The sequence below is a fragment of the Pithys albifrons genome, chromosome 27, assembly GCF_047495875.1.
Source record: "Pithys albifrons albifrons isolate INPA30051 chromosome 27, PitAlb_v1, whole genome shotgun sequence".
Lineage (NCBI taxonomy): Eukaryota > Metazoa > Chordata > Aves > Passeriformes > Thamnophilidae > Pithys > Pithys albifrons.
In genome coordinates this window covers 4,328,262-4,350,895 of record NC_092484.1, presented here as the reverse complement: position 1 = coordinate 4,350,895, position 22,634 = coordinate 4,328,262, and the positions used below count along the sequence as shown (strand labels likewise).

Genomic DNA, 22,634 nt, shown 5'->3' with positions numbered 1-22,634 from the left:
AGACCAGTGACATCTGAGTAAAGATCCCAACACTTAGTGCAGTGTGATTTGCATTTGTAACAAAACTAAGAAATCAAGGCAAGAGAAGTCGTGATTGGTGAGACCAATGCAGAAGTTCTTCTCTTATTGTACAGAGTTTTTGATTACAGTGCTACTGAAATCACAGAATCACAGAGTGGCTGGGGTTGGAAGGTAGCTCTGGAAGCCTTGCCCGTATTTTCTGACTCAAGCAAGGTCACCCAAAGTAGGTTGTCCAGGACAACGTCCAGATCGCTTGTGAGTATCTCCAAGGATGGAGACTCCATAACCTCTCTGGTCACCCTGTGCCAGTGCTCTGACACCCTCTCAGTAAAAGAGTGTTTCCTGATGTTCAGGGGGAGCCTCTTGTATTTCAGTTTGTGCCCATTGCCTCTGGTCCTGTCTTCACGCACTGATGAGAAGAGCCTGGCTCCATCTTTACACCTGCCCTTCAGGTGTTGATCCACATAGACAACATGCCCCGAGCCCTCCCTTTGGCAGGCTGAGCAGGCTGTGCCCCAGTCCCTCCATGGTCTCTGCAGTCCTTCACTGGGTTCTCTCCACTGTGTCCACATCTTTGGCAGTGAGGGACCCACAGCTGGACACAGCACACCAGCTGTGGCCTCACCAGTGCTGAAGGAGGATCCCATCAGGTCCCCTCCCTGACCAGGCCAGGAGGGCAGGGGCACAGCAGTGGCCTGGGTTCTAGTCGGCAGATGCTGGAACCTCCAGGTCTTTATTAGGGAAGCTGGCCAGCACCCGGCGTGTTTTGGTGTCTAAGGTTGTTCCTCTCCAGGTGCAGACTTCACTCTTGCCCTTGCTGAACTTCATAAGGCTTCTGCCAGCCCATTTCTCCAGCCTTCCAGGTCCCTTGGGATGGCACCACCATTCTCTGTCTCCAGCCAACTGTGCCCCATCATGCAGATCATTAATACATGTGTCATATGGATTGTGTTACGGTGCTGTAGATGTCTACAGAATAGGTATTTCTGTCTAATCCAGCTGCCTGGGCTCTTCTTGCAGCAGCAGAGGGAAAAGGCATGTCCAAAGCATGATGCATTTCATATTGCACCTGACAGTGCTGTTCATCAGAAACAGAGAGACCAGAGATGAATATCTGAGCTGCAGCTGTGTAAACTGAAGTGAAATGCATCCCACATCTAACTCTTCCTGGCCTATAATATTTGCTGTGAGACTAAACTGCTGCTCAGCATGAAATTCTTCCCAAAATGAAAGCTGTGACCTAATGACATTAGATTGGCCACATGCCAAGGATGCAGTCCAGGGGTAACTGCTCAGTGCAGTGTGGGAACTGACCTCAGAGACCAGGATGACTTGTTTTATTAGTATCCAGCTGAGGACTTCTGTCTTATGGGAACTGAGAACAAGCATAAAAGGCTCATCTTCATACATATTGTCCCCATTTTCTTTATATGCCTTTCCCTTTATCTGCTACCTTAAGTAGCATAGAGCAAATTACTTGCAAATAAGGAAACAGAAACTTCACAAGGCAGAAAATGAAGACACAACTGAAGATGGCCTTTTATTGTTTTCCTTATTCTGGTGTGGGCTGAATTATCATTGCAGTTACTGTTGTGTAAAATGATGAGGTAATAAATAGCCTTATTAGAAAGAAATGAACCATCAGGGAGGTAAATACTGAAGCATATCCATAATTTTTCCTATTTTATCTGAAACCCAATCTGCCAGATATGAGAACTTTCCATACTCAGCAATGAACAGCACTGTCTCAATGATGATATTTAGTAGCCTAAAGCAGTATCAGCAAGAACATGGGGCATTCACCCCTTTTTGAGAGCCATGAAACTCTTGATCCAGTCAGAAATTCACGTTCCTCTCATGGGCCTTTTTGGTTTCCAGTTTTCCTCTCTGGCTACAGGATTATCTTCACCACCTTCTCACTTGATGTTCCCTAATCCCCAGTAATTAGAACTCAGCCTAGATCTTGAAGTACATTTCATTCCCTCATATAGGGAGCAGCTGTATAGTTCCTTTGGGGATCTTGCCAAGTTTAAGGCCTCAGCCACATTCTCTGGTCATGAGTGGATAAATGTAGAAATAATGACTATTATTTGTCCTTCTGCTGCAGATCCAGACTCCTGCGTATTTCCTGAACTGTCAGTTTCTGAGTGACCTGAGGCACAGGTTGTTCACAGCAGATAGCATCTCCTTGGAGGCAGCTTGAATTCAGTGCCAGTTTAGATTCTTAAAAATTCTGTCTGCATCTGTGTGTAGTGATGTCTGAAAAGAGCATCAGACCAAATAGACTTCTCAATGTGGTTTGAGAGATCCCAGAAAGAACAGACAGAATAAATGGAGACTAAATGTCTGTGCAGAACTGAATGTGCCCTTGAGCAGTTTCCAAAGTTCAGGTCACAGAAGGAATTTACAGCTTTCCCTCTTTCCAACAAGAGTGTCACACCATGAATTTGTCCCCAGTTTTGGCATCTTGTATGGCAGAGTAGAAACAGCCTGAGAAGGCAGGAAGTGCTGGGCTGGTTTTTCTAAACTGTCATTTTATCACATGATTTCTTTTTTGGCTTCTTTATCAGGCAATGAATTAAATACTTACAAAAGTGGATTACAGGTCTCTAAGTCAATAGCAAGAGGGAAAACCTGACCATAAAACTGAATGTAGTCAGGGTGGAGTGGATTTGTGTTGAGCCTTTGGTTTGTTTAAAAGCACATGCTTGTAGCCTGTCCCAAGCAGTGTTCTCAGCCTGCAGCCACCCAGGTCAAGTGTGGGCAGAAGTCTCTTTTGAAAAATGTAAAGGAGCTTGATTAACTGTCCCTTCCATCCTTCTCCCACATACTGATGACCAGGGCAACAATGTGGATCTTGTCAGGCCTACATGGTTGTCCTTGGTCCTGGACATCTGTGTTTTGGTGCTGCTTTTCAGCCTGTAATTCCAAATGTTTATTAGGATCACAGACAGTGTTCCTTGGAGACTGAAATCAAAGAGACAGGGAGAATCTGTTTCCAAGGGTGGTGTAAAAGCTGAGGGGACAGAGCAGGACTGTGCTGAGGGTGACTGGCTGAGGCAGCAGGTGCATGTTCAACCTGTGGCTCAGCCAGCAATGCTGCTTGGTCTGTGTTTGTCTTGCTTCTCACTTACCTGTTTTTGTAGATGGAAAAGGACATGAGAAGTGACACAGAAGAAAGTGACAAGGATGAAGAAAAAGATAAAATTAGGGAAAAGGAGAAAAACGGGATCACATATTTCAGCAACATCACAAGCAATGGTTACATCCAGAGGAATGGATCTGAGCCCCTGAAGAGCAGAGTCCACCTCACCAATGGCCACATCAAGGAGAGATAGCTGCTGTCCACCTGCTGCTGGTCTGGCCTTCAGTGAACACAGGCCACCACCTGTAGAAACAGTTTTGCTCCCTGTGTAGATAAAATGGAGTGCAAATGCAGTATCATAGCTGAATTCCTGCTTCCCATAAACAGAAGTGTTCATAGTCAGTGATATTTGGAGAAAGTTTTTGGTCTTCCTTCAGTTAAAACTTACTATAGGTTGTAGCCTTGAAACAGATAGAAAGGGATCAAAGTGGTTTGCCTTGTATTAGACTGTACCATAGCTGTTGTCAAATGTTTTAAACTTGAAAAATAGTTTAAATATGAAAAGGTGGATAAACTCTGGCAGTGTCAAGTTTTACCCACCTAATGTTGTCTGATAGGAATCTGATTAGCCTGGATCAGCCTCTCAGGGCCCTGGCCCACTGCCAGGAATGATTATGCCTAACAAGTGTGAGACTACAAATCTTAACACTGGGGCACTTCTTTTGAGACGACAGATGCCCTGTAACACTTAGAAAATTAACACTGAGCATAATGAAAGGAAAGCTTTTGAAAGACATAGGATAAAACATGTTCTTCTCAAAGTAAGTATTCTGTGTGCCAATGACCAGTTTTGTAATGGTATGGATCTCAGTCCCTATTTGGGGTCAGCATTGCCTCAATGGTGGGAACTCCAAAGTCCAGGCTGGAAGTTGGAAGAGCTGGAAAATCCAGGCAGCTGTTTCTCAGCTGTTAGGTAATCCTTCCAACCTTTCTCAGAACAAAGCAGTCAGGAGAACAGAGGTGACAAGGAACTATATCATCTAGAAGACAACACTGATTAAAGTCCTCATGTTTTCACCTGGTGTGGACTGGCACAGTGGGAAATGTTTACGGAGTCATGTTGTGGCAAGAAGGGAATACGTTTCCCCTGCCCTCAAGTGGAAAAAGGATCCAGAGAAGATCTGCTGAACCTTATGGAATAATGCTTTAACATGGGCTTGTAGCTCTAGGGCCTTTGCCTGGGGGTATCAAGAACAGCAAGTGTAAAGCAATGGTCCATGAAGGCATGATGCAGTGCTGACTCGGTTTGTTTAGATGCCATATATTGTATCCTGTGTAGTCTTAGATTTTGGATTCTGCAATCCATTAAAACATTTAAATCAGTATTACATGAATTTCTGTTTTATAGGTCAATTAATCTATGAAACCAAAGTATTAACAGATCCAGTGTAAGGAGTGCAGGGACTTAGACTGCATACACAATTGTGGGGAGATAGGACATGGACCAAGGAAATGCCTTATTTGAGGAGGTGGTGCACATGTTTAAATTAAAAGGCAAGTGACAGCATGGAAAGACAAAAGGGTTTTCATCAATCCACTCAGGCCGCCTAAGGTGTGACTGAGAAAGATTTGCTTGGAGCTTGTGTGTGCTCATCTTCAGTTTCAGCCAAAATTCATTTGCATAATTGGATTTCTAAACTTGAATTGGGTAATTTCAGACGGAAAAATGTTGTTGGAGCACAGGTAATTCCAGGGCAGTAACATGCTGTGGGAGGAGACTATCTGCTCCTGTGTTGTCATTTAAATCCATATTTGCTGAAGATAGTTTGTTTCTGGAACCTTGAGCTAATTGGAATTTGGAAGCACATGTTCTGTATGCTGTGAACTGAGTGTACAGTCTCACCCCTTTGCAGGTAGTGTGTTCACGAGGGATGTTATGTAGCATTTTGTACTACTGAATGTAAACATTCTTTATAAATAACTTTTAAAAGATTTGATTGTCTGTGCTCTTTTCTACTTCTTTAACTACCAGGAGGTAACCTGGCTGGCTGCACCTTACAGGTGGGCATGTGACAAGGGAGACATGTGTGGGTGCCACTGCCAGGGGGACACCCAGGGCACACAGCCACACTGAGCTGTGCCAGTAGAACTGCAGCTGCCTGGTTTGTCTCCTGTGTGGTAATGCTTTGTTTGGCTGTGGAACAAAGGACAGTTTGGGGCACCTCTACACTAGACCTGGAGGCAGTGTAGGACAGTGGCAAGTCCAAGATGGCAACACTGGGGAGGGATTTTGGCCTTGCAGAGATAGGAGAAGATAATGTCTATTCTTTTTATTTTGGTGAGGTTTTAGAAGGCTGGGAAAATCCCTGTTGTAAAATCATACCACCTCTCCTCTGAGGAGCAGAACCGTTCCCAGAGTCTGCACTGTGTGCAGTGGAGCCAGTGTGTGTTGATGCCTGCTGGATTTTATCTGATTTGCTGTGCCCTGAAGATTGAGATAAGCTTGTGGAGGCAAATCTGGTTCTTGAGAAAGAATAGATCAGTGATACAGAAGAGCTGTTGAACTTGAGTATGAACTGCAGAGTGCTGCCTTTAGCTGAGGAACTGAGCATGACAGTGATGATTCCTCAGGGTAGATCAGCTGCTGGATTTGTATTCTTGCCATCAACTTGCTAAGGCCTAAAGAAGCTCTATGTACATTCATCTTCCTCCTAACACTACTCCACTTTCTCTCCTTACCTCTGCTCCAGGCTTGGGAAGTTTCTGAGTCACATGTTAGTGTTTATGAGTTCATTGTATCCATTCCCACCCCTTCTACACTGGTGACGTCACAGCCCTGCAATGCAGAGCAGCTGCTTTAGAAAACCTGCAGCCAGTCTATCACTTGTCTGCTGAGAAACTCAGAATCACAGAACCATTTGGGTTGGAAAAGCCCTCTGAGATTGAGTCCTGTCTGTGACTGATCCTCATCTTGTCCACCAGACCAGAGCACTCAGTGCCATGTCCAGTTGTTTCTTGAGCACCTCTAGGGATGGGTACTCTATCACCTCCCTGGGCAGCCAATTCTGATATTAACAACCCTTTCCATGAAAAAATTCTTTCTGATGTCCAACCTGACAGGGTCTAACACAGTCTGACTGGTCATAGCAGTAGAAAGTATAATACGTGATGGAATTGTTGAACAGATATGAACATAATAGGAAAGAGTCCCCAGGGATGGTCTGCAGCAAAGATGTATCTCGCTCTGCTGGATTTACCCCAAGGAGTTGGTGAGCACATGCAGCAGAGAGGACCTGCACCTTATTCAGCTCTGCAAAGGCATTCAGAAAAGTCCCTCACCAGCCCCAGGAACCTACCTGAGGTGACCATGAGAGACCAACACAGGTTGTTTGCAGCTGTGTATTGTTGCAGATACCCCAAACGAGGAGGGAAAGGCAGATGGTAAAATCGGCTGATAATGAATGTTTCTGGTGGTGGTGTTGCAAACTGGCTGCTGCAGTTCACGGCACTGAGGAACTGGCAGAACACACTGAGTGTAGAGCAGAGCAACGTGGTGCACGTGAGAAAGTGTCCTGGATTGCTGGGCTGTGTGTGAGCACTCCAGAATCACTCTGGGGAGTGCTGCATCAGCTTTCTGCTTAGTACATGATAGTTCAAACAACAGACAGGACAGGGGATATTGCTGGGCAAGATGGAGGAAACAAAACTGAGGCCCTGAAGATGCCAGATGTTAATGGCTGTGGACAGCCTCCCCTGGGACCTCCATCCACACCTTCTGTCAGGTGTCAGAGCTGATTAACGGCTGAGGGCTTTGCAGCCTGAGAAGGAAAAGCCTCATAGAAAGAGGGGGCAAGTGAGATGCCCCTGCTGACACTTTTGCCTGGTAGAGACTTGTCATCTTGTCATCTGTCCAGGACAGTGTCATTAAAATCAGCCACCTCCTTGACACCCACTAGATTACTGTCTTGGATTGGGACATCTTACCCCACCTTCCAGCTCACAGGCAGGTCAGAACAAGTGATGCTGTTTCACCTAGTCTGTCATATGGAATTGAGCAAGAGGTGGGAACAGGGAGTGACAAGCTGTTGAGCTGGGAATCCTGATTTATCAGTGAACTTTTATGCATTGTTGCTACCTGCTTGCTGCAGGCAGCCTCTGCTTTCTGTGCCCACCATCTTGACCAGAATGGGAGTGTCAGAGGAGTTCTGGCACCATGGATACTGGCTGCCACCTGGAGCTACCTGGGAAGACTTAAAGGAGTCTGCAGACATAGACTACCCACAGCCTCAAGACCTCCTGCTCTGCATCCCTGGTGCCCTGCTTTTGATCTTTGTCCGGTGCCTGTTTGAAAGGTGAGTGCAGCACCTCTGGTTTCTCCTGTGCTGGTCAAGATACTGTCCAGTGTCTTTCAGGGTTGCTCCAGAATAATCCTTACCTGCCTCCTGACCACAACATAATGCGTGTAGAGGGGATTGTCTCCAGGAATACTGAATCCCTGTGCTTTTCATGGCATATGGTATTCGTGTGGCAGCCCTTTGGCCTTCCCTCCCTCTCTACCTGTAACATAACCTGTACCAGTGGTGTGAAAAGAGAAGTCCATCACTTAGTCACACCTCAGTTGTGGGTAGAGGGTCCCTCTGGAGAGAGTCCAAATGTAAGCTTGCAGCACTCATAAGGGGTTTACTGGGTGTTGGGAGGTCCCAGCCTGATCCTAGAGGATCCTGAAGGTGCTATGTGAGCCCCCTACCCTAGCACAGAGGCAAGAGGAGGAGGTGACTGTGGCTCCTATAACTCGCTGTGGGACCACTTTGCTCACACCACTCCTTGCCCAGGTCTGCCCTGCTTTCTTCTCCCAATACCAGAAGACCCCAGTTCAATCAGGGATGATGCACTCCAGTGTCCCAGCTGGAGACACTCCACCCCAGGGGAGCCTGCAGACCAACAGGCATCTCCCCAGGATTCATGTGTGGAAATGAGGCAGGTCTACATGGCTCGTGCCAGCAGATGGATTCAGATGGGGCTTTGAGCCCCTTTTCCAGGAACTGACACACGGGGAGGTATCAACCAGCCCCTTTTCCAGGAAAAGGGAAGCTGATGGGTCAAAACAGGGCTGTACCAGTGTGGGCAAAGCTGCTGGGACACTTCCTGCCAGGCAGCACAGGACTTCAGAGTGGGTGAGGAGGGGACATGAAACAGCAAAGCTGTGCTCAGCAAACCTGCCTAAGCTGGGACAAGGACTCTGTCCTGTGGCCTGGGGGAGCACTGACCCATCTTCCCCAGCACTGGCTCCTGCCTGTGGTGTGCAGCTATGTGGGAAGATGTGACAGACAAGGGCTGTAGGAAGAGCCAGAATGAATTGCAAGGTTGTCAGGTCTTCCCTCAAAGAAGTGAAGGCTTGTAGCACTTGCCTGGCTTCTTAGAAACCAGTGATTTAGAAAGCAGTGCCTCCCACTAGAGCTTTCCTTGGGGGTTGCTACAGAAATCAGCATGTTCTGTCCTCGGCTGCTGCTGCAGCCAGTGGTCAGGTATCCTGGGCACAGAGCACATGGGACACTTGGACACTTGCAAACTGGTTTCATGGCATGGTCTAGAATGTTTGGGAATAGTGTAAAGGGGACCAGCACGTACTTCAACACAGAGACAGGCTCTGTGTCTCAGGGCCTCAGTGGAATTAATTATTGCTTATTAGCAGTGGTTACTGTTGTCTCCACTGCACAGCCAGCACTCATCACCTTTGCCTTGGGGCCATTGTGTCTCTCTGAAGAAAAAGCATTCACCTGACAGAGGCTTTTCATGTGCCCTGAGCAGTCCTGGGTTGCCAGGGCTGTGCCTACAGAGTTGGGTGTGTGAGCACTGGGGCAGTGCTGGGCCCCTGGGGCAGGACATCCACACACACAAAATGGCCTGGCAGCATCTTGCTGCAGGCTGACCCTGACTCCTAGTGTGGGCACACAGGTGCTTTTCTGCCCAAACTCTTTCCTCTTCCAGAACTGTAGCTCTTCCCTTGGGCAGAGGGTTGGGTGTGAGTGACAAGCAGAGGCCCAAAGTTCAGACCAATGCCACACTGGAAGGCTTCTATGTTCTTCTGGGCAGAAACCCAAAGAAGGTGAGTGTCCCCTGTGTCCCATTGTCCCAAGAGCCCAGACAAGCAACACCTTCTCTCTATACAGGTATTCCAGGCCAGCCAAACTCACCTCACAGTCAAGGTAGTTGCTGCTAACCAGGCTTCCAGGGAAGGAGATACATAAACCGATATTCCAGTGTCTTCCAACATGTGCAACAGCTGCAATCCAAACACCTCCTGACCTGCTGTTTGTCAAACACAGCAGGTGCTGTGAATGCTGCTGGCTCTGGCAAGGAGGCAGCTGTCACCCCTTCAGGTAGAATCTGTTAAGGCTGATTATTTTTAGCAGAACAGCAAGTCCTTCAGAATCACCTAAGCATTTAGGTTTGAAAAGCTCTCTAAGATCATCAAGTTCAACCATTAACCCAGCACTGCCAAGGCCACCATTAAACCATGTGCCCAGGTACCACACTGTGCTGGTTTAAAGGCGAACCAGCAGGGGAAATGAGAGAGAGAGATTATAAGTCAGAGCTAAAATTTAATAATAATATTACAATACATACATTGGCACAAAAGGGAAATTGCTTTCAACTCACAAAAACCCAGCAGTATAACCCAGTGTCCTGGGGCACAAACCCAAGGGGGTTTGTTTGCCCTTGTGCTGAACTAGGACACACACCTACACATCTTTTAAATCCCTCCAATGATGGTGACTCTACCACTGCCTTGGGCAGCTTGTGTCAAAGCTTGATGCATTTCCAATTTAAACCTGCCCTGGTTCTACCCTCCTGTCAGGGAGTTGCAGAGAGAGAGAAGGTCCCCCCTGAGCCTCCTTTTCTCCAGGCTGAGCCCCCTCAGCTCGCTCAGGTGCTCCTCACCAGACTTGTGCTCCAGACCCTTCACCAGCTTCATTGCCCTTCTCTGGACACACTCCAGCACCTCAATGTCTTTTTTATCATCAGGGGCCAAAAACTGACCTCAGGATTTGAGGTGTGGCCTCACAGCAGTGCCCAGCATAGCAGGACAGTCACTGCCCTGGTCCTGCTGGCCACACTATTGCTGGTACAAGCCAGATGCCCTTGGCCTTCTTGGCCACCTGGGCTCATGTCCAGCTGCTCTTGACCAGCACACCCAGGCCCTTCTCCAGCAGGCAGCTTTCCAGCCACTCTGCCCCAAACCTGGAGCATTCCATGGGGTTCTTGTGACCCAAGGGCAGGACCCAGCACTTTGCCTTGTTGACCCTCACACAATTGGCCTTGGCCCATCAATCCAGCCTGTCCAGTTGCCTCTCTGGACCCTTCCTGCCCTCTAGCAGATCAACACTCCCATCCAGCTCAGTGTCATCTGTGAACTGACTGAAGCTGCCCTTGGTGCTCTCATCAAGATCAATGATAAAGATATTAAATAGGGCTGGCCCTGAAAGTGAGCCCTGGGAAACACCACTGGTCACCAGTTCCCAGCTGGATTTAGCTCCACCTGCCACCACTCTCTGGGCCTGGCCAACCAGTCAGTTTTATGTGCATTTTTCATGATGCTGAAGTTTTTAGAGTATCAGAGCTTATGTTGGCAGGAAAATCTTTGCAACTTGCTGGAGGTCTGACATCACATAACTCAGAGGTTGAGCCAGCATTCCTTTGAAGGACTCTGGAATTCAGGTGTGCAGGCTACAATACTGGAAGGCAGGCAGGCACCACCTCTGTGGGACACCAGCCTTGAGCAGGATGTCACCTCACCCCCAAGGGCTGCACTTTGCTGGGGGCACAATACCCTTCATCAGGATCCCTGGTGTTTGCCCAGGAATTATTTCACCCAGTTCATTGTCCAATGTCAAAGTACAATTCTTTATTTTAAAGCTTCAAATGATACACAAGAATCAAAGGTTTTAAAAGACTTGCACAGCCTGCAGGCCACAACTGACCCTTGGGCACAGAGAACAGGACAACCCTTCACTGCTGCAGCCTCACCATGGGAACCCTCAGCCCCAGGGGGAAACCAGCCTGGACTGAGAGGGCTCCACATATGCAGGACATCCTGACACAGCTCTCACCATGGCAAGGGTGCTTTTAACCAACCCCTCTCCATTTTTAAGGCCTCTCCCATTCTCTGGAGATGTTAATCATTCAGCTCAGGAACCCTCTTAAGTATATTTTCCTTGCTGTGTCACATCAAAGAACAGACACTGCCAACACAGATGACAGTGATGGTGGCAGCACAGCCTTCCAGGTTTTCTCAGGCAGCCAAGTAGACATGGCACCATCTCTCAGCTGTTCCACCCTCAGGAGGCCAGAGCATCCTGGGAGATGGATCTCCCACAGCTCTAAGTCCATAGTCCTGCCCAGCAAACCCCTTCCTTACAGATAGTCTTTATGGCTACATGCAGGTCCCTGCTCCCTGCACTCTCACTTCAGTGCTTTGGGGATGGGGGTTTCTGTTGTGAGTCTGTGCAGCAATGAATCCAAGGATATGGCAAACTGAAGCAAGTCTCTTAAGTGCTCCAGTGTACACATGTTTGTCATCATGTACCTGAATGCATAAACCCAGAATAGCCTCCTTCCTTCTGTAGTGCTCTCAAGCCTACAATAAAGGTAATTTCAGCCATAACTGCATAACTTGTGAAACTTGCTTATTTCAGGCTAAAATGATACTAATATTGATTGGATATAGCTTGGCTGCAATGGTTGTTTGGGAGGCTTTTTTGCTGCATTCTACATCATTATGAGCTCATAATGCTGCTGAAGATTCCTGTGATTTATTTGATTTATTACTTAAATCCTACAATATTTTCTAACACTAATACAGTGAGTTTCCTGTCTCTTCCAGATGCTTAAAGGACAGAAAGCCCCAGAGGTTAAAGGCAGCCCTTTATTTAGCAATACCCCTGAGGAGTTTATGTACCATAACAATGCTGATCATCATTTTCAATAGTATCTTGCAGCCTTTGTTTAGACACAAAGTTTTCACTGGCTTTTGTTTTGAGTTCATTTGACAGGTAGAAAAAAAAAAGGAATTACAAAGGAACAGATCTATTTTCAAAATTAAAAACTTGCACAGACCAAATGATGCAATCTAACTCCCTTCAGCTTTAAAGCACATGGCATTTTGGTTAGGGTGGATGTGGTATCACTCATGCCCATGTATCGAATCTTCGCACAGAGACACAGCCATGAATAGGAAGGGGGCAAGGGAGTTTGTTATCTATGACCTGGCACATATCAATGTAGGGATCAAAGAGAACTACAGTGGGAAGGGCACTGTTCCCCTTCCTCTGTCCAAGGAGATAAATTCGTCCATTCACAGTGCTGCATCCCATGAAGAACTTCTGGGTCAAGCATTCCTCATTCACCTGCGTCCATTCATCTGTCTCCACATCAAATCGAAACGCTCCCCCTCCTATGGTGTACAGAGCCCCGTTCAGGGATGTGATGCAGAGGTCATACCTGGGAGGGAAGAAACCCTTGATCAGAATCAACAGAAAGACCTGGGCCCTGAAATATTCAGTGTGATCTTCATCTTCAAATCAAGAGTCCCGTTTAAACAGAGAATCACAGAAGTGTTGAACCTTTCCTCTTCTGCCAGGTCCCAGAACATTATTTCTTACCTTGGAAGAGGGGAGAATGAGATGACATCCCAGCTATCTGTCTCCGTGTTCAGCCTTTGCACTCCATCATATACATGTCCATTCTCATCTAGGCCACAGACCACATAGATCCTGGTTCCCACACTGACTGCATCGCCCCTCTCCACAGGCTGAGCCATGGGACTCATGCTTTCCCACTCGGAATCCACCACAGCCATGCGCTCCACTGCTGGGATGATCCCTTCATCCGTGCTCCCTCCCAGCACATACAGGTAGGGCCCTGCTCCCACTGCACAGTGGCTGTTGCGGGACTTCTTCATGGCCGGCCCTTCCAGCCAGCTGTTGTCCAAGCAACTGTAGATAAGCACCCAATCCACGCTGTACCACACAAACTCATCCCGGAAATACCCTCCTGTCACAAAAAGGAAGTTTCCTGGAATGACAGCAAAGAAGAGTATCAGTCACATGAAAGATAAAAATTGTTCCTGAGAGCTGCATTTCTTCTGGGTGAAGAAATGAGATTCTTCTCATACTGGTGAGATGCAAGATGAGAAGAGAATATCACTGCTCTATCAATCAGTTTTCAGTATTGGATTCCTCATCCACACAAATACACTGGGCCTACAGGATGCAGGGAATCCTTCCAAGCCTGCTCCCACTCTTGAACAGAATCATGGAAACACTAGTTGGAAAGAACCACTAGGGATCTCATTTCCAAACTCCCACCTGAAATGGGACAATCACCAATATACACTATCACTAATGTAGGAAGCCATGGTATTGAACTGCCTTGAAATTCCTCTCCAAGCATAAAGATTTCTCAGCATTCATGGCTGAGTTTAACATAATGGCAGCTATAAATCAGAAGTCACCTGGTATCTGTCAAAACCATCACAAAAGAGAAGACCAAAAAATACACTGCTTAGAGCCAAGTCCTTAGACTCACTGAAGATAAAGCCAATGTAAGGAGCTCAGCAGACTCCATATTCTGCTATATGAAAAGAAATATTCAGCCTTGTCTAGGACAAAGGAAAACAAAACCATTTTTTGAGCAAATATGAACACTGATATGAATGAGATTTTAGCAATGCTGAGCACAGGAGTTTTACACCAGCAGCTGGACTCCCTGCAGTAGAGACTCTCAATCTCAACTTCTGTTTGCATTTGCTCAGTCTCTCTTCTCTGTAAGTTACCTACTGCTGCTACTGCATACTGGGTGAGGTTCCTGCGCTGGAGTGGAGAACAAGGCTGCCAGGTCCCTGTTTTAGGTTGAAAGAGAAATAATTCTTGCTGTTCCTTGTCATGTTTTCCTCCCAGGACATACAAGGTGTCATAGCTCCGACCAGTGTAAGGACACAGTTTTGGATTTTGCCAGCTGGGTGGAGGACAGCTGTCTAACTTCTTTATTAGTCTGGAAAATATATCTGACTCTCCACGGTGCTTGCTGCGTTTCACCAAGATATCGAGGAAGGGCAAACTCAGAAAAGTGACCCTGACTTTGTCCACCAAATCCAGAAATTCTTCCTCTCTTGTTGCTGGGTCCTCCATTATCCACCTCATAATACTGTCAAAAACCACATCTTCTCGTGAAACAAAGAGGTCATCACTTTTTAGGAGCTGCATCAGCATTTCTTTGGGAAGTGCCTTAAATTCTTCCTGGCACATCACATCACCCCAGTGAGTGAGAGCCACATGCACAGCAGACATATACAGCTCTGTAAAGGCAAATTGCTGCGAGTAGGTCATCAGGCCCAGGCAGTTGGAAACATGCAGCTCTCTCTCCAGAAATTTCTCACACAACAGTTTCACCCTGTCAAACTGAAAAAAATCAGCTGTTTCCAGTAAGCTGGTCACATTTTCTTCACCTATAAGCACTTGGGCTGTGCGAGTGAACTCAAGTAGTGCCTGAAAAGGCACTGCATCGATCCCTTTGATCACTATATGCTGTTCAGAGCTCTCCCTTGTGCCTCCAAAAAACATGGCTTCAAAGTAACGACTGTGTATGGAAAGCACCCTGCGGCTGACCTGGAAGAGTCTCTCTCCAACCTCAAGAACTGTGTCTGCAATCAGCTCTGTCTGAGGTCCCAGCTCCTGTGGCTCTTGTGAGGGCTCCATGCTTGTGGACTGCCAGGCAGTTAAAATTAACTCAGCTCTTATGCAGCCCTTACTTATAAGAGGACTGTGGAAACAGTATCCCCTAGTTAGGATAAACATGAGATAAGCCAATCTTGTCCTAAAAATAGAATGTTTTCTACTCTCCTGCTTTGCTCTTCAGTCTTTCCTGCTGCTTTCAAAAGAGCTATGGCAGAACAGGTGTATAACCAAAAAACCACAGGTTTGACAGGCATCAACCTTCACCAGGTAAGACCACAGCAGGGGCTGTTAGCCAGGAAAAGTGACTGGAGAAAACAGGAACCACAAGCTTCCTAAGCACTGAGTATCAAGAAGTTGTACAGCAACATTGAACCTGTTTGGAAAAAAGGGAACCACTACCACACATTTCATCAGTTCAAGTTTAGTACCAAATTCCAGAGTGATTGCAGTTTTTACTATATATCTGACTTTAGTAAGAAAGGGGTGGAAGGACAGCTTCATGTGTTTAGTCATCCTCAGTCTGAACACACTAAATAAACACAGATGGAGGACAAGCAACAGCTCACTGATGCCATAGTGAATTTTTCCAAAGGTAAATGTAGGGATTTGCACAGTGACCTTGAACTAGAGCCCCTTATCCAAAGAGCCCAGACCAGCAAGACTCAGTTCCAGATCTTGGCAGGGCTCAGAAAGAAGAAGCACATACACTTTAAAAATACACATACACAATCATAGAACTTTAGAATGGTTTGGATTGGAAGGAACCTTTAAAGGTCATCCAGTTCCAAACTCCCTGACACAGGTAGGGACACTTTCCACTAGCACAGGTTGCTCCAAGCCCCATCCAACCCGGCCTTGAATGTTTTCAGGGATGGGACAGCCACAGCTTCTCTGGGCATCCTGTGCCAGGACCTCACCACCCTCATCATAAAAAATGTATAGTCTGCATCACCCCTCTTTTAGCTTAATCCATTACCCCTTGTCCTATCACAACAGGCCCTGCTAAAATGTCTGTCCTCTATCACTTTCATGTTCTTCTCTTCAGGTACTTGACTCTCAAATACACTCTCAAAGTCTGTACTACAGAAAAGGAGAGCCATGCAGCTTGCAATAAAGACTGAGCAACATATCAACTGAGCAGGAAGGGCTGGAAACATCCCTCTCCAGTTTACTCACTTGACCCACAACTTCAGGCAGATCTCTTGGCACTGAGAGCCCAGAATTCCCTCCAGAGAGCCTCAGCAGGTCTGGTGCTTACTCAGAGAGTGCAGAGATGATGCCAATTACATGATGCACTAACACCCAGAAACCTCTCTCCCACCTAAAGAACAGTTCAAGACTCTGCTCAGGCTGATGGCAAGCAAATTCTGCTCCTAAAACTCTAAATAAGGACTCAGTTTTGAATTGTGCAATTGCATGATCAAGTTTTGCAGCATTCAAAATCATGTTGTGAGGAGCATGACTCTACAGACAGCTCTGTGAGCCAAAGAATGAGCCACCAGGAGATAAAATCCAGCAGCACCCAAGTTTACACAGGCAATGGTCACATAAGACACTTGGTCTCTAGTTTCAGAGCCCCCTGGAAAAGACAGATTCACTTAACTGGAATTTACTTCAAGTTCCCACCCATTTCAGAGCAGACACAGGAGAAGTTCTGAAAGGGGGCACAGTGCTGTGGCCAAAATAACATCCAATACAACCTGTCCTTGACAACAACCATGAACAAAAAAACTGCTGCTGCCACCAAAGAGTTGACTCTGCCACAGCCTCCTCATGAAGTGTCCCCAGGAAAAGCAGGTGGCAGAAGGTTATGCAGAGCCTACGGGCACATGTCCTCAATTGGGCAGTCTTTAAAATGCCTGACTGAGATGCACAACTACTCAGAAGAGGGATTAGATGCCCTCAGGCCTTTCCCATCCATTTCCTGCCTGAGTGGAGCTTCTGCTCTGGTCCCTCCTGATTCTGTGGTGTTTATGCACCTCCGGAACAAATTCTGTGTAGATTTATGGCTGGAGAACTGTAATGTCAGCTGTAGTGCACTTTTACAGACTGAAAACCAGACATTTAGAAACATTCATTTGTATTTATTCACTCAAAACTCCTCAAATCTTGCATTTTCTGTAGTATAAAAGAAATAAAAATGTTTACTTACAAATCAAGTTATAACAAGCAGAACCACAAGTGGAGAGCTACAATATAAAAATATGCAGTATTTCCAGCACTGCCTACAATTGAATATCAGGTTATTAAATATTCTTCCTCTAAAATTCCAAGTATCAATTGGATATCTCCATAAGGTTCAAGTCACTCAACCAAGAATCATCCCACAAGTTAATCCAGTCCTTCTGCAGGAATGTGTGAGCCTGCTGATACACAGATCACAGACACACCAGACCAGGAACAAGTGCTGGAAAAGACCTTCTTGGCTACATCCCCTGCCAAGGTGGTAACACAGCACTAAACAAGGAAGGTAATTTTCCTGCACAAGAGACTGAACTCAGCAGCAGGAAGAATGTAGTTATGCTTCTCAGCTGAGTACTGACATCTAAGAGGAAGAAAAAACATATTTTAATGTCTTTAGGCTTTAGATTAATTTAAATACATTTTAATGTATTTAAAAATGTAAAGAATATAACCAATATTCGGAGCATTCTTAACTAATTTTACGGGGTTATTTCAAAACTCACAAGATCAAAAGGGTCTCAGATAATTCACAACAATATGTTCTCTTCTGTCACCTCGAAACACTTATTGGGCTGGGGGGGAAATCAGAACTTACTTCTTGCATGTCCCATTCTCACATCCTTTATAGAAAGCCACAAAAATAAAAGCTGACTGTTTTTTCACACTAACAAAAACACATTCAAACTCCCCCCCAAAACAGGAACCTTCTCACACACTGAGAGTGTTCTCCAAATGACTTGCACCCTTGAAGCCTTCAGAGACAATCCAAAGAAAGCATTAACCGTCTTGCTGCTGAATGAAAGGGTTTGGAATAGCTTCCATTCCATCCTGTGGACAAATAAGAACCACAGAAGTCCCTCTGCAAACCACAAGTCCCAGCTGACGTGTGTCTTCTGTTAATTTGAATTGGTCATCGGGATCTGAAAAGCAGAGATCCACAGTTACAATGGGAAAATTAAGAAACCAAATTCCATCAGCTTCTAAAGGCACAAACATGCATGTTTTTTCCAGGCATCTCTGCACTGAATACATGGGTCATGCAGCAGTATTATCTGATGGCTTCAACACTTTACTAATTTACTAATTTTCTAAGTAGCACATGCCACAGTGAGCAATGAAGAACTTCACTTTGTATGCAACAAAAAAGCAGTATACATTTATTAAAGTATTCAAAGGCCCTTTCATTCATCCAAACAATAGCACACATGCAAGTGATTAAAAAAAGCTCCTGGTCCCATTTCAAATATCATTTTAGATAAACATTGGGGATCAATGCAAATCAGAAAAAGACCCTGACTTCAGAATTCACTGGGGACAGAGAGCACCAGTCCATTCCCAACTGGGCCCAGCAGGGATGTGGATCAGGACAGACAAATACACATTGCTCAGTTTTACCACCTGTGCAATGTCACTACAATCAATAAAAATGCACTACACGACTTTAAAACTCCCTTTTAAGAGCAAATTCAAAGCTTCAGGTGTTTCCTTGTAAGAAGGTCAGAAAATATTCTTCAAAAACACTATCCTATTGAATGATAAAATTTGTTTTAGAGAGGAGAGAGACACACTGCTTTATTCAAGCTTTAGAGGACAAGAGCAGCAAATGAGAATATACAGGAGCTCAAGCAAGGACTATCAGGGATGTTCTACCAAAAGGAATGTGCTTAATCTAAATTCTGCTGTACAATCATAGAATGGTTTGCACTGGAAAGGACCTTTAAAGTTCCTCTAGTCCAGGCACTCTACAATGAACAGGGACACCTTCAACTAGACCAGGTTACTCAGAGTGCCATCTTTGAATGCTTCCAGAGATGGGGCACTTACCACCTCCCTGGGCAACTTGTGCCAGTGTTTTCAACACCCTCATTGTGGGAACAAAAATCTTTTCCTTATATGTAAAATGACTCTCCTTCAGTTTAAAATCATTATCACTCGACCTGTCACAACAGGGTCTGCTAAAGCATTCTTATTATTTGCCTTCATGTCCCTTTCTAGTACTGAAAGGCCACAATAAGGTCTCCACAGAGCCTTCTCTTCAGTGTGACTATCCAGCCAATTCTACATCCACCAAACGTGCTCCCACCAAATCCATCCCTCTCCAATTTAGAGAGAAGGATGTTGTGGGGGACCGTGGCAAAGGATTTACAGAAGTCCAGATAAATCCTGTAGCCCTTCCGTTGTCCACCAATGGAGTCACTCCATCACAAAAGGTCACTGGGTTGATCAGACAGGATTGGCCCTTGGTGAAGTCATGGTGGATGTCTTGAATCACCTCCCTGTCCTCCACGTGCCTTAGCAGAGCTCTGAGAAGGATCTGTTTGTTCCCAGGCATAGAGCTGACAGGCCAGTAGTTCCCAGGCCACCTCTTTCTATCCTTTTGAAAATAGATGCAATGTTCTCTCTTTTCCATCACCTGGAACCTCCTTGACTGCCTGAGTTTTCAAATGCCATGGAGTGGCTTCACAACTGCATCAGCCAATTCCCTCAGGATGCTCAGGTGAATCTCATCACATCCCATAGACCTGCTATCTTAACCCTTTCTTTACAACTGTAGTTATCCTGAACATGCTGCAGTTTGGGTGATGTCAACTTGCAATTTCTGCTTATTCACTCACAGAGCCATAAGATTTCTGTTAAGAAAATCAGTCAGGGGAGGGAAGTTTTCCACATATTACACATTACTTACCTCGCATATACTCAATGGTACCATCCAGCACAAGGTTCAGAAGAGGGTCAAATCCTTTCAAGACACCACTTGCTATTGAAGACCACACACAAAACCAGGATTAGAGACCAAAACCAGGTATACAGTAACTCAATATCACATGAAAGGTACATTCTACTCTCCAGCCTTGTTCCCTCCTTCAGTCAAGACCACCATGCAGATGAGACCAGAGATACTAAACAGTGCCCTCTCCATCAATGGCAAGTGCACAGAACCTGGTCTGTGCTGTGTCAACTGAAATGTACAGACTTTTCAATCAATTCTTCAAAATGCTCTTCAAGACACTAATATTTTTGCTTACAGCCAATTTCAGGGGCATTTTAAGAATACTTCTGCATAACAAATCAATACAAGTCATACAAAGGAAAAAAAAAGGGACCCCAAGCCAAATAAATACCCTTGATGAAGGTTTATGATAAAAAACAAAGCAAGACTGTAGTATTTTAAGTGCTTTCATCAGAAAACCCATCTTCCAGGTACCCACCCTCCTGGCACATTATCTCCTTAGCATAAGCACTGCCTCACAGGAAGGCACTGCAGGCAGACCAGCACTTTGTTCTAAAGCAGATCATGATTCCACAAGACTGGTCACTAATCACAAAACTACACAGAATGATCTCCCACTCTGAAAAATACCCTTAACCAGTAGGGAGTCAAGTAACTTCCAAAATCAGCATCAGGTCCTGCTGGAGTTTTAAAATGCAGCAGAGGGTTAAACAAGCACCTGTGGGTGGCACTGACAGCTGTTGGGATGTACTTCCCAGCTGTACAGCAATGGACAAGAGGGATGGAAAGGCACAGTGACATATACTGAACCAAGAACTCTGGGCACATTTAGCATGTTAAGAGATGACACACAAGACAGTTGTTTTGATCGTTGCACCCATAAATCCTTCTTTGCTGTTTTAAGTGCACCCCTGTGATGCAAAAAACCTGACCAAATATGGCAGTTCAAGACAACTAATACAAGAACAAGTGTACAGATGAGACACGAAGATAAAAGTGCAGCCAGAAGATTTATGCAAAAGTTAAAAGAGAAAAGCTTCACAGCAGTAACTACAAACAGCAGCAAACCAAACCCCCCGCTGGTGCTCGCCTTCCCTCGCGGGGAGGCAGTGGGAGCTCCCAGGAGGGCGCCTGGAGGCTGAGAAGCTTCGTGCTCACCTTCCCGCCCGCCCTGGAACTTCACCCGGATGGTCTTGTCGATGTACTTGGAGAGATCCAAGATGCTCTCCTTCTTCTTCTTCTCCTTGTCCTACGGCAGAGGAGCACAGGGGCGGTTAAAGCCCTACCCCGGTGACACAGCCCGGAGCGCTCCCGCGGCGGGGCCGGGGGCGAGGCAGGGCAGGGCGCGGGTACAGCCCGGGAGCACAATACGGGGGTACGGGGGCACGGCTCGGGGGAACGGTTTGGGGGCACGGCATGGGGGTACAGGGGCACGGCTCGGGGGAACGGTTTGGGGCATGGCCCGGGGCACAGCCCGAGGGTACGGGGGCACAGCCCGGGGGCACGCGGATACGGGGACACAGTACAGGGCACGGTACGGGGGTACGGGGACAGAGAGACGCAGTACAGGGCACGGTACGGGGGTACGGGGATACGGGGACACAGTACAGGGCACGGTACGGGGGTACGGGGACAGAGAACAGGGCACAGTACGGGGGCACGGTACGGGGGTACGGGGATAGGGAGACGCAGTACAGGGCACGGTACGGGGGTACGGGGATACGGGGACACAGTACAGGGCACGGTACGGGGGTACGGGGATACGGGGACACAGTACAGGGCACGGTGCGGGGCACGGTACGGGGATACGGGGACACAGTACAGGGCACGGTAGGGGGTGCGGGGGCACGGTACGGGGCATGGCCCAGGGTACGGTACGGGGACACAGCCCGGGGGCACGCGGATACGGGGACACAGTACAGGGCACGGTAGGGGGGTGCGGGGGCACGGTACGGGAGCACTGCCCGGGGACACGGCCCGCGCACGCCGCTCCTCACCGCCATCTTCCCCGCGCCGCCGCCGCCGCTCGCCATTTCATCCGGCGCCGCCAGAAGTGACGCGTGTCCCCGGCGGAGCGCGTTGGCCGCCCGGGCCGGCGGGGCGGGACATCCGGGGCGGGCTCAGGGGACCCGGTGCGGAAGGGCTCGGCCCGGCGCAGGTCGGAACAAAGCGGCGGCGGCGCGAAGGGCTCGGCATGGCGGTGCGGCCGGCCCGGCTGCGCCTGTGGCTGCTCCTGCTCGTCCTGCCGCAGGTCAGTGGCTGCTCCCGCCGCGCCGGCGCTCCCGGCCGAGGGCGGCGGCGACGGGCAGGGAGCGTACACGGCCGGGTCGGGGCGGGCTGTGCGGTGTGCCCGTGTCCGTGCCCCTGCCCCGTCCGTGTCTGTGGTGCGCGTCCGTGCTCGTGTCCGTGGTCCGTGTCCGGGCCCCTGCCCGTGCTCCCGCCCCTGCCCGTGGTGCGCGTCCGTGGTCCGTGTCCGTGTCCGTGCCCCCGCCCCTGCCCGTGGTGCGTGTCCGTGGTCCGTGTCCGGGTCTGTGCCCGTGCCGGTGTCCGTGCCCGTGTCCATGTCCGTGCCCGTGCCGGTGTCCGTGCCCGTCCCCGGTCGCGCCCGAGGGGCCGCAGGCGCCGGGGCTGCCCCGCAGCGGGGCCGTGCCCGAGCCGTGCCCGCGGGGAGGCGGCGGTGCCATCGCCGCGGACCCTCCTCCGCCGTCTGGGTGTGCTTATAGATCTGTGTCTTTGGGCCTCCTTGGGACTTTTTTCTTCCGTAGTTAACAGCGTAATAATCCTCGTAGTTTTTAAAGCCTCGAGTCCCCGCTGGCCCGACCCAGCCCAGCCGCAGACTCACTGACAGACTCACTCTGAGGAAGCACCAGCAGAAAAG

At 47.8% G+C, this 22,634-nt stretch overlaps 4 protein-coding genes across 7 annotated transcripts in view; 2 read left to right on the top strand and 2 right to left on the bottom strand.

Annotated features, from left to right (window-relative positions):
• Nucleotides 1-5,098, top strand: part of CERS4 (ceramide synthase 4) — a 42,650-nt gene extending 37,552 nt beyond the window's left edge. For all 3 annotated transcript variants that reach the window (XM_071578385.1, XM_071578384.1, XM_071578386.1), the window contains one exon: nucleotides 3,168-5,098. In XM_071578385.1, the coding sequence (XP_071434486.1) occupies nucleotides 3,168-3,359 (192 nt within the window). In that variant the 3' untranslated portion in view covers nucleotides 3,360-5,098. The remainder of the gene's footprint in view (nucleotides 1-3,167) is intronic.
• A 5,860-nt stretch (nucleotides 5,099-10,958) lies between these two features.
• On the bottom strand, nucleotides 10,959-16,328 carry LOC139683242 (kelch-like protein 23). Its single transcript, XM_071578184.1, has 3 exons — nucleotides 13,941-16,328; nucleotides 12,769-13,180; nucleotides 10,959-12,607 (listed from the first exon to the last, which is right to left on the bottom strand). Exons 1-3 carry the CDS (start codon nucleotides 14,959-14,961, stop codon nucleotides 12,295-12,297), a joined length of 1,746 nt encoding a protein of 581 aa, XP_071434285.1. The 5' UTR covers nucleotides 14,962-16,328; the 3' UTR covers nucleotides 10,959-12,294.
• Nucleotides 16,329-16,910: 582 nt separating this feature from the next.
• On the bottom strand, nucleotides 16,911-21,821 carry LSM7 (LSM7 homolog, U6 small nuclear RNA and mRNA degradation associated). Its single transcript, XM_071578182.1, has 4 exons — nucleotides 21,754-21,821; nucleotides 20,915-21,005; nucleotides 19,712-19,783; nucleotides 16,911-17,945 (listed from the first exon to the last, which is right to left on the bottom strand). Exons 1-4 carry the CDS (start codon nucleotides 21,787-21,789, stop codon nucleotides 17,803-17,805), a joined length of 342 nt encoding a protein of 113 aa, XP_071434283.1. The 5' UTR covers nucleotides 21,790-21,821; the 3' UTR covers nucleotides 16,911-17,802.
• Nucleotides 21,822-21,881: 60 nt separating this feature from the next.
• Nucleotides 21,882-22,634, top strand: part of SPPL2B (signal peptide peptidase like 2B) — a 28,726-nt gene continuing 27,973 nt past the window's right edge. For both annotated transcript variants that reach the window (XM_071577883.1, XM_071577884.1), the window contains exon 1: nucleotides 21,882-22,007. In XM_071577883.1, coding sequence (XP_071433984.1) covers nucleotides 21,951-22,007 — 57 coding nt within the window. In that variant the 5' untranslated portion in view covers nucleotides 21,882-21,950. The remainder of the gene's footprint in view (nucleotides 22,008-22,634) is intronic.

Excerpts from the sequence above, each read along its gene's own strand:
- LOC139683242 (XM_071578184.1), bottom strand. The coding sequence starts at position 14,961 with ATGTTTATCCTAACTAGGGGATACTGTTTCCACAGTCCTCTTATAAGT. Across the intron at positions 13,181-13,940 it reads GTATGCAGTAGCAGCAGTAG|GAAACTTCCTTTTTGTGACA; the intron begins GTAACTTACAGA and ends CTGTCATTCCAG. Across the intron at positions 12,608-12,768 it reads TCATTCTCCCCTCTTCCAAG|GTATGACCTCTGCATCACAT; the intron begins GTAAGAAATAAT and ends CTTCCCTCCCAG.
- LSM7 (XM_071578182.1), bottom strand. The coding sequence starts at position 21,789 with ATGGCGAGCGGCGGCGGCGGCGCGGGGAAGATGGCG. Across the intron at positions 19,784-20,914 it reads GTTCCAGGGCGGGCGGGAAG|CAAGTGGTGTCTTGAAAGGA; the intron begins GTGAGCACGAAG and ends GGTCTTCAATAG. Across the intron at positions 17,946-19,711 it reads TACCATTGAGTATATGCGAG|ATCCCGATGACCAATTCAAA; the intron begins GTAAGTAATGTG and ends TCTGCTTTTCAG.